Here is a 10,691-nt window from a genome sequence, read left to right as displayed (position 1 = left end):
AGGAAGTCCGCGCGGGCGGCGCGGACAGAAGCTGTGAGGACCTGGAGCACGCAGACCTCTCCGTCTTAACGCACATCTGGGTGTCTGCAGCACTCTCCGCTTCTCTCCCAGGCGACGAGACTCGGCGGTTAGGTAATGACTGGCGAAGGGCTGAGCAACCGGCAGGCGACGCAGGGCTTTTCTGGGCTAGCAGGGCTCTTTCCCCTCACAGGGAGGGGGCGCACCTGCAGGCCCAGCGTGGCGGAGTCGGGGGCGCGTGATCTCCCCGGGTGGAAACTGGCGCCCCCGCTCACCCCGAGGCCCGGGGCTGGGGCGCAATGCTAGGCGTACATGCAGGGCCCCCAATTTCTTTGGAGGGGAAAGGTGCAGATCAGCACGTGGTTTCGGACTGCAGGGCTGGGTCACTGTCGGGGAAGGTCGGGAGCTGCACTCGCGAGTCTCTTAGCTCGCGTGTGCGACTGGGAGTGGAAGTTGCTTCTTCATTGTAGCCAAGTGTAAGGTTTTTGGGAGAAACGCAGACTTAGCGGCGGTGCCCACTCAGGCCAGGCCCTTCCTAAGATGGAGGAGGGTGGCGAGAGGGGAGATGCCCACGAGGCTGCGCCCCCTCCCCCACCTACAGCCCCTGCCTCCGGCCGCGCTCACGGCCCGCGCTTCTGCCCCGTAGGCTGGTGACTCATTTCCCTCCGAGAGGGCACCTCTTCATGAGGAACCTGCCGCAGAGCCGTTGGATCATTGGGAAGCCCTCCAGGCAACCTCGCCCAAGTTGGGCAAGAGCGGCTCCCCGGCTGGCCACCAACAGTCGGGCCATGATCTGACTTAAGAAGGATGTATTTTAAGAAAGCTTCCTGTTTGCTGTTCCCCTGCGCTGTGCGCTTCTCTCTGGGCGGTGGGGTCCATTACTTCACTTGCCTTTCGGGTCCACCCGGGCCCTGACTGCTCGGTTCATTTACTGAGTCGCTAATTTGGGGTTCCATCCAGGCAACTGAAAAAGCTGCGAATGGGCTGGGCACGGTGGCTCACGCCTGTAATCCCAGCACTTTGGGAGGCCGAGATGGGCGGATCACGAGGTCTAGACCTGCCTGGCCAACGTGGTAAAATCCCGTCTCTACTGAAAATACAAAAATTAGTCAGGCATGGTGGCAGCCGCATGTAGTCCCAGCTATTCGGAAGGCTGGGGCAGGAAAATCAATTGAACCCAGGAGGCACTGAGCCCAGATGGCGCCACTGCACTCCAGCCTGGGCGAGAAGAGTGAAACTCTATCTCAAAAAAAAAAAAAAAAAGCAGTGAATGCTGAAGTCAGACCAACCCTCCTCCCTGCCTGTGCTCCTGAGCTGTGACAACTTTGCAGAATAGTTTGTCTATCTAACTTAAAGATCACTTACATTTTATTTCACATCACAGGACCTTTGTCTTAAGTCACTAAAATGAAACCAAAAACGCTAAGGTGCCCTCATAAAATTGCCTGTAAAAGTATGTCTGAGATACACAAAGTAAATCACAGTGGTGGTCTGGAAATGGGGCAGGGGGATATTGACTAGAAACGACCTGAGAGAACTTTTTGCAGTGATGGAAATGTAATCGAGTATGTAATTTGCCAAAATGCAAAATTAACTTATTCTAAAAATATGTTTAAATAAACTTGCCTTTTGGAACCTAATAGATAAAAACTAAATACATTTTTCTTGGCTAAAGAATAAAATTCCATTGTTACATAGACTACAAAGCCACGCAAGTGACTTAAGTATCTAATTTTGAAAGTTAAAAATCTGCCATTTGCTGCCCCAGGACATTCCAGAGAAGATGTTGGAGGGGAGCCCAGCTAGATAATGGCTTTGAACACTAAGTTCTCTCACCCACCTCGGTTCTGTAAGTTGTTCAGTTAGTTTCTTTGGAGAGCACCAAGGAAAAAAGTAAGAAAGGGTTTTTCTTTAAGGAATTGCTATTTGTTTTTCATTGCTGCAAATTCTTGGGTTTTTTTTTTTTAAGTGTTTTCAAAGGAAGCCCCTTCCCTTGAAGTATCTTGGTGTTCAAAGAATCTTTCCTCTATTTCCAAATTATAAAGCCCCCTTGGGAAGAAATACTAATTAGATGTCATTATTGACTGGTCCTGGTGGCTCACCCCTATAATCCTAGCATGCTTTGGGAGGCCAAGGCAGGGGAGAATCACTTGAGACCAGCCTGGGCAACATAGTGAGACCCCCATGTCTTAAAAAAGTAATCAAAATAAAATAAAGATGTCATCATTAATGACATAACAGTACTGAAGACCCAAGTAAAATTTGAAAGTCCCAGAAAATGGTAGTAGCAAAGATTACAGTCCAAGGATTTCATTGTTCCTGACCTCCAAACTCAGAATTTGATTATCAGTATCTGCCAAGTGAATATTCTGCTGCTGTCCCAAATTTAATCTGAAGAATTATGGCCAAATTTGTGATTCACTATTTTAATTCTGCTACAAGCCAGATTTTTCCCAGGTCTCCCCACCCCTTTTTGGCCTCGTCTTAGTGGTTTTGCTTGTGACCTTCATGTCCTTGGTTCCTTTCCATTCCCCTGCCAGCCCTCATTGTTTGCTCATGACAGTAGCCAGTTCTGCATCTAATAACACATTCATCTTTCCAGTTGGATTTGATTTCTCCCTGGGCACACACATTTGTGGGCTTTTTCTCTTTTTTTGCTTACAGAACAAGACCTCACTTCCTGGGGTTTAAACCGTTTATGCTGGAGGTTCCAAATATTTTTTGTGAAAAATCAGACCTTGGCGATGACTTGGGCAGTAGGATAAAAATAACTCCCAAAAGCTTAGTGTTCCAATAATGGAACACTAGGCATAAATAGCTTAAGGCCTTCCAGAGCTAGGCCTAACTACTTATTCAGGAGAATTCCCACTGCTTTCCAGCAGGCTTTTCCCCCTACCCTAACCAGCTTTCCAACATCCAGTATTCAGTCCAATGCCGATTCTTTCTAGTCCACGAACCTCGGAAGTGATTCCTTGAATGAGTAAGCAAATGCAGCATTATGGCTTATGGAAAATATGACCTGTGTATTTCCCCCACAGAAATCCACCATGTCTATTCTCAAGATCCATGCCAGGGAGATCTTTGACTCTCGTGGGAATCCCACTGTTGAGGTTGATCTCTTCACTGCAAAAGGTATGTGCCACCTTGGTTTCCACAGTTCCTTCCACCACACTTCATTTTTGAAATTTTCTACAAATGCTGGAGCCTTGGGGGAAAAAAAAAAAAATCGATTAAAGCTTTTCTTCTGTCTGCATGCGCTAGTAGGTTGTGATTCCTGACTAGCGGGGTTGGGGGATTTTTCTGCATGTAGGCAGTATCTTGGTGCCCCTTGGCTTAAAACCACATAAGTTGACTCCTAAGTCAGTGAGGTAAGGAAGTAAGTAAGGTGATACCATGAGACCTTGTCCCTAAAAGGGCCCATCACTAGTTGTTGGCTAACAGCTTGCCGTGACCAAATATGGAGATAACAGCATGATAGGATGGTCTCTCTTGATAGGGAAAGAGATGAGGGGAGGGCCAGCAGGTGGAAACTTAGCACCCTTATCTCTGTATCTAGAAATCACTCTTCAGCAAGGATCAAGGACAGTTTTTACCTGCGAGCTTGGGAATAATCCAGAGGTTCTCATTTTTACCTGGCCATCAATCCCCACTGGAGGAGTTTTCTTAAAAAAACAACAGAATGGGGAAACTCCTTCGTTTTACTTTAAGAAGAAAATCCAGTGCCTCTGTAGCCCTTCGTTACCTCCAGCACATGGCGCAGTGGACAGGGTGGGTGAGGTTGGCAAAGGAGCTTCAGGCAGAATCACTCGGGGGTGCTAAACTCACAGAGAACTGCCGGTCAGAGCTGAGTCACCCTCTGAGTCACCCTAGCAGTGGAACCCCAGCCCTTCCCTTCCCCCATGCCTCCCCTCCCCCTCAGGAAGGAAGGATCCTTGAGGCGTGACTTAGCAGGGCAAAAGACTGCCTGTGTTCTGCCTCTGGCTGTAGCTGTGTGGGTTCTCAGGCACAGAGGGGTTTCTCCAGAATCCTGAGGGCTCTCACAGGATACCAAGAATTTGCTTCATCCAGTGAGATTGTTTTACTTTGTCAATGAGTGGAACTTTCTGCTTGGAAATTACTGAACTTCAACAAAAGACCCCAGACGCCAGGGGATTGTTGGGAGGCGGACACTTTGAAATTGAAATGAATGGAACTTCTCTTCTGTGTCTTAATCCTTTTCAAAAAACATGAAATGATAACTTGTTCAGAACATTTCATCTTCGTGTCTCTTCCTGTCTCATGGCCTTTTTTAGAGCAGTTTTAGGTTTTAGCTTCACAGCAAAAGCAGGCGGAAGGTGCAGAGGCCCATGAGCCCACGTGCACCCGCTGCCTCTGCACATGTGCTGCCTCTCCATTGTCAACATCCCCACCAGAGTGGTGACTGTGCATACACATCATTATCACCAAAAGTCCGCAGACGCAAGCCTCTTGTTTTCATCTTGTCTTTGCCCGATCCAGTGCTGGGTGGATATGTAGGGAGCCCCAGGTCAGGTTCCAAGAAGAAAGTCCATCGTAACACACTGCAGTGCGATGGGGAACACTGGTGGGTCCTTTGCTGGAAATACCTGGTTGTTTGTTTGGTTGGTTTTTTTGTTGCTGTTTTTTATTTTTTATTTTTTTGTCATTTGCCTTCACATTCTACACACCTCAAATGGAGAAATTTCTTCTACCTTCAAGTAGATTCAGGGGGCTGCCTACACTTTCCGCTCCCCTAAACCTGTCTGCCCCACCTAAGCAGATATCTGCAACACCTTCCTTGACACCATCTGTTCTTTTACCTCCTCCAAAAATTGTTCTTGCTACGCTTAATGGCCTAGGTTTCACCAGATGGCTGGTTTCAGAATCTGGTTCCGTTCTTGCATTTATTAGACTGCACATTTTATTTTCTTTATTCCTTCCGCTCGCATCCATACTCTTTGCTGGCTCCCAGTTGAGCATAGAACCCCGAAAATAGCATTTAGCATTGTCCAAACTGAAAGAAATCAGCTAGATATTCCTCTTGAGCCAATAAATTCCCTAATTTCATGCTTAACATCAATATAGTATCTGGCGGGGTGCGGTAGCTCAGGCCTGTAATCCCAGCACTTTGAGAGGCTGAGGCAGGTGGATCACGAGGTCAGGAGTTCAAGACCAGCCTGGCCAACATGGTGAAACCCCATTTCTACTAAAAATACAAAAATTAGTCTGGTGCGGTGGCAGGTGCCTGTAATCCCAGCCACTGGGGAGGCTGATGCAGGAGAATCACTTGAACCTGGTAGGTAGAGGTTGCAGTGAGCCGAGATCATGCCATATGCCATGCCATGCACTCCTCCAGCCTGGGGATATAGTGAGATTCTTTTTCAAAACAAACAAAAACAAACACATATATATTTATAGATACATACACATACATATCATACCAGAACATCTTCAATGCCCTGTATGGCTCGCACTGTATTTCTCTCGGGCAGTGCTGCTGGGATAATCCACAGGGCACTAACGCAAGCTTGTGCATTTTAACAAGACCGAAGGTGGCATGCAGGATCTCCTGGAGAGCGGTTTCTTTCTGCTAGGGGAGTTAGTCATCTTTGTAGTAAGGTTTGCAGTACAGGATCATAAGCACATGAAAGGCACGAAGGACAGGCCAGAGCATTTAAATAAATCCCCCAGCTGGTGGGAGGAAGAAACAGTTTAGCTCTAATGACAGATGCATCTGTGGGCGGGAGGGAGCTGGGGCTTGTGCTGTAACTGGATTTCTTAATTGCTACAATTGTCTTTTTCCCTCTCATCTAGGTCTCTTCAGAGCTGCTGTGCCCAGTGGTGCTTCAACTGGTATCTATGAGGCCCTAGAGCTCCGGGACAATGATAAGACTCGCTATATGGGGAAGGGTAAGCCTTAAAACCCACAGCCCATGGCCTCCCTGCCTCCAGCCCTTGCTCCTGGCCTTGCCCAGTCCTGTCTTCCTCTGGAGAGGGTAGAGGGGAGCTCGCATTTGCAGGTTTATGGCCAGTAAACCTGCTGTAACCCATGATGTTAATGGAAGCAGTGCCCCACCACGTGGACAGGAAAGTTGGTGTGTTGATTCCAGGGTTCCTAACCCTTCACGCTCAGGGTTGAGAGTTTCAATGCTTGTTTCCATTACACTTTGTCCATAATCTGCAAAATACTCCTTCATGGTTAGGACAGGAACCCAAGGATGAGAACAGGGCCTGTTAACTAAAGAAAAGTCTCCCTATCTCAGGAGGGTCCTGTGGGCCCTACAGATCATCAGCTTCTTCAAGGGCAAGGAGGTATCCAGGGAAGGTCTAGCCAATGGCCTACCCTTAATGGCAAGCCACAGATGAGTCATTTAGTTTGATTTTCCTATTGAATGACTCACAGAAGCCCTGCTCTGTGGCAAAGCCAGCCTCTAACTGGCTGTATGCAAATTGACTTAGTGTTTGTGCAACTTTGACCTGTCTATAGATAGAATATGTGGTCAAATTACAGAAAAGCACATAGGGCTAGATCATACATTCTCAGTGGGGGAGCAGGGCACCTGGAAAACTCCAGAAAGGCTGCAGGGGAGGGGGCAATGTGAAATCATGTTGGGAAATGCTGGGCTGGTGTTGCAGTGGTGGTGCTGGGTCTTCAGTCCATTGTAATGCTCTAAGAAGCACTCTCCACACACAAACATGTTACCATGTCACCATTCAATGGCCTACGTGGGGACCTACCTGGAGCAGGATGGTGCTGTTCCTTGATGGTAATGAGTGCTCAGTAAGTCAGCATTTGTGGAAGATTGAACGCATGGTCCCTGAAATGCTCGCCTCTGCTTTCCTGTCCCTCGCTGTCTCTCACTCGCAGTCCTTCATCACCGGTTCTCTTCTGAGTCTCTCTCTCATTTTTCCTTCTTCATCCTCCTCTGCCGGGCAGGCGTCTCCAGACCCGTTAAGTATATTAATGAGTTCCTGGCACCAGCCCTGTGCACTCAGGTAACTGATTGGACAGCCTTTAGTCTGCCACTGGTGTTTCCAGTGCATGGTCTTGCAAACTAACTTCCCGTCAGATCGCTGTGAGCCAGCTGCTCTTGGTGTGGCTCTAACCCTCTGGGGTCCTAGGTAGGAGCACTCAGACTGGGCCAGAAAGTTCTCCGATTCTGGGGGGAAGGGGAGAGGGGGTAAAGGTCCTACGGAAGGTCCTTCGGTGGGCTTCCGGGTCGGCCTCAACAGCGGTTCTCTTTAGCAGTGCTGCTCAAGCCTTGTTTTAAAGTTAATGTTAGTAATTTGATTTAATTGTTCCTTCTAGGTGTCTCAAAGGCTGTTGAGCACATCAATAAAACTATTGCGCCTGCCCTGGTTAGCAAGGTAGGACCTGCTTCCTGATAACCAATGTGTCTGATGCCACCCGAGTGTCTCCGAGGCCCAGAGGCTCTCCTGTTGATGGAAGAGCTTATTCTGAGAGCTACAGAAGCCAGTCGGATTCCCTGTCATGCATGAGAACAATCCGTGCATGACATAATTCTAACCTGCCCGCTGCCTGACTGTCCACTTCTGATAGCAGATGGAATTGCATCAGAAGAATGAGACACTTGGCACCCTGAGGTGTTTTTCTCCCCTGCCACTCTCTGGGCCTTTGGGAAATTAAGATCCAGATTTTAAGAGAAGCTTTCTCAGGGATGTTTGTGATAGTGTCCATGGTGACTAATTTCTCATGAACTTTGGAATTATTTACTATAATTCAATTGACTTTAACAGTGGAGTTTCTTCCTGTTACGTAAAATCATCCTGGAAACCTTCAATATGTCAAACACAAAAGTAGAGCTGCTGGAGGTGAAGTAGGGCTGGGGACCTAGCAAACACCCAAGTCAGCAGGTTTTTACCTCGTTTACCCTCCCTTCAGCCCTTCCCTCCGTAATTTCTGTGGCACTTGTCAGATGAGACCAGTTTGAAAACCTCTGTCTAAAAATGCCCTGGGCCAGGTGCAGTGGCCCATGCCTGTAAACGCAGCACTTTGGAAAGCCAAGCTGTATGGATCACTTGAGGTCAGGAATTGGGGGCCAGTCTAGCCAACATGGTGAAAACCCATCTCTACTAAAAATACAAAAATTAGCCAGGTGTGGTGGCTTGTGCCTGTAGTCCCAGCTACTCGGGAGGCTGAGGCATGAGAATCACTTGAAGCTGGGAGGCAGAGGTTGCTGTGAGCAGAGAGTGTGCCACTGCTCTCCAGCCTGGGCAACAAAGTAGGACTCCACCTCAAAAATAAAAAATAAAAATCACGAAGCTCTCTAGGCCCAGCGCTAGCCCAGCCACAGCCTCCGTCTCTGCATCTATCTAGCCCCTCTCCTCCGGGAATTCATTCTGTACACGAGGGAAAAGGAGGCCCTTCTTTGTATCTGTCCCTGACCTGTTGATTTAGGCCTTGCTTTTGTGGCACTCTGTAATCACCCTCTGCCCGACCGGCCCCCAGACGAAATCTGCCTGTATCTCCCCCTGCCAGTCTCCTGGACACACCTCCACACATACCTTACTTTCTGTCCCTTCGTACCCTTACGGAGTGTGACTTGTGTGATGAGCAGGGCATACCCTGGCATTTTTTTCCCCTGGGAGAAACACCAAACTGTTAGTGAGGATTGGCCTCTGAAGCTGTGTGCTTGGGTAACTGCCTGCTTGTTCCGGTGATGCCTTGACAAAGCTGCAGAAGACACCAAATTGCTAATACAGCATGAGATCAGTTGATTTTCTTTGCATATTTTTTGTATCAAGAATATCATATATAAAAGTAATGCCTTGTTATTAATATATTCGTAAGTTTTAAAAGTAATGCTGATTTTTGGCTGGGCGAAGTGGCTAACGCCTGTAATCCCAACACTTTAGGAGGCTGAGGCGGGCAGATCCCTTGAGGCTAGGAGTTGGAGACCAGCCTGGGCAACATGGCGAAACCCATCTCTACAAAATATCAAAATTAGCCAGGCGTGGTGGTGCACACCTATAGTCCCAGCTGAATTTGGAGGATCATTTGAGCCTAGGAGGTAGAGGTTGCAGTGAGCCTAGATTGTGACACTGCATTCCTGCCTGGGTGACAGCAAGACTGTCTCAAAAAATTAAAAAAACATTAAAAAGTAATGCTGATTTTTATTGGATTACTTTGAGCCAGTTCCCAGTACATCAGTTTTATTACTTTATAGTCTCATCAGGAACTCATTTTGATCCATCATTAGATGCTTTGCTAAATGATTTCGGACTATTTGCGGAAATCATGCCTGCCATCAGAGGATGAGGATTTGCTGTCTTTGAGGTTAGCCAAGTGAGCAGCAGAGCCTGCCTTTCAAGGGCTCAGTCTTCATGAGTGAACAGTGAGCTTTGTTTATTTACTGCCTATGAAAGCCATGTTCCTTGGTGGCGGTGGTTTACATAGCACATGCCTGACAATTCTCTTGTGTGTAAAGTCACTTAGGGCTCCCTGGGTAGACCGTTTGACACAAGACACAGCATTGTGTCTAGGAGTCTCCATCTTTGTTTCATTGTTGGGTGAATGAATGCCTGATAATCTTGAAAGCAAGCAAAAGGCAGTTTTGTGTCTCCCATTGATTTTCATCCTCCAGTTTTTTGCTTATAAAACAAACATCACAGAATTGATTTTGATTTTACACAATTTGAAAGTTAGATTCCATGGTAGGGGAGCAAAGGTTATGCAGATAAGAGTGACACTAACCCTCATTCTTCCCTCTCCCTTGTAGAAACTGAATGTCACAGAACAAGAGAAGATTGACAAACTGATGATCGAGATGGATGGAACAGAAAATAAATGTGAGTGGTCCGAGGTGGCATCTTTACTAGGGAAGATCGTGAAGCCTCCTGAAGACTTTAAAAACATTCAGTGGCCGGGCACGGTGGCTCAAGCCTGTAATCCCAGCACTTTGGGAGGCCGAGGCGGGTGGATCACGAGGTCAAGAGATCGAGACCATCCTGGTCAACACGGTGAAACCCCGTCTCTACTAAAAATACAAAAAATTAGCTGGGCATGGTGGCGCGTGCCTGTAATCCCAGCTACTCAGGAGGCTGAGGCAGGAGAATTGCCTGAACCCAGGAGGCGGAGGTTGCGGTGAGCCGAGATCGCGCCATTGCACTCCAGCCTGGGTAACAAGAGCGAAACTCCGTCCCAAAAAAAAAAAAAAAAAAAAAAACATTCAGTAAGAGGTCCATGATCTTAGTGATGAACTAAATGAGCCTGTGGTCTCTTCCAATTTCTTTCTGTCACTCTTAAGAAATCACACTTAAATATCAGGAGTAAAACCAGGTGACAGCAGCCCGTCAGTTTGGTTACTCAGAAAAGCTTTGTTTCTTATAAAGTCAGCAGTTCCTCTAGTTGGCTGGAGTTGGGCTCTGTCGTAGAGGGGAAAAGCAGTGGTGGGTGCACATGGAATGCTATTTGCATTTCTAGTAACAGACCGGAGGTGTGATGAGGAGAGGAGGTGGTGCAGAGCAGCAGGACAAAAGTTGGTGAGTCAGAAATTTCACCCGGTTCTCTTCTGTTCTAGCTAAGTTTGGTGCAAATGCCATTCTGGGGGTGTCCCTTGCTGTCTGCAAAGCCGGTGCTGTTGAGAAGGGGGTCCCTCTGTACCGCCACATTGCTGACTTGGCTGGCAACTCCGAAGTCATCCTGCCAGTGCCGG

At 47.7% G+C, this 10,691-nt stretch overlaps 1 protein-coding gene across 1 annotated transcript in view; it reads left to right on the top strand.

Annotated features, from left to right (window-relative positions):
- Positions 1 to 10,691, top strand: part of ENO1 (enolase 1) — a 16,573-nt gene continuing 5,882 nt past the window's right edge. Inside the window, exons 1-6 of the mRNA XM_017502939.2 lie at positions 1 to 132; positions 3,057 to 3,150; positions 5,830 to 5,925; positions 7,325 to 7,383; positions 9,756 to 9,825; positions 10,557 to 10,690. Coding sequence (XP_017358428.1) covers positions 3,066 to 3,150; positions 5,830 to 5,925; positions 7,325 to 7,383; positions 9,756 to 9,825; positions 10,557 to 10,690 — 444 coding nt within the window. The 5' untranslated portion in view covers positions 1 to 132; positions 3,057 to 3,065. The remainder of the gene's footprint in view (positions 133 to 3,056; positions 3,151 to 5,829; positions 5,926 to 7,324; positions 7,384 to 9,755; positions 9,826 to 10,556; position 10,691) is intronic.

Source organism: Cebus imitator, unplaced genomic scaffold (genome assembly GCF_001604975.1).
Source record: "Cebus imitator isolate Cc_AM_T3 unplaced genomic scaffold, Cebus_imitator-1.0 Scaffold15, whole genome shotgun sequence".
Lineage (NCBI taxonomy): Eukaryota > Metazoa > Chordata > Mammalia > Primates > Cebidae > Cebus > Cebus imitator.
This window is presented reverse-complemented; position numbering and strand designations above follow the sequence as displayed.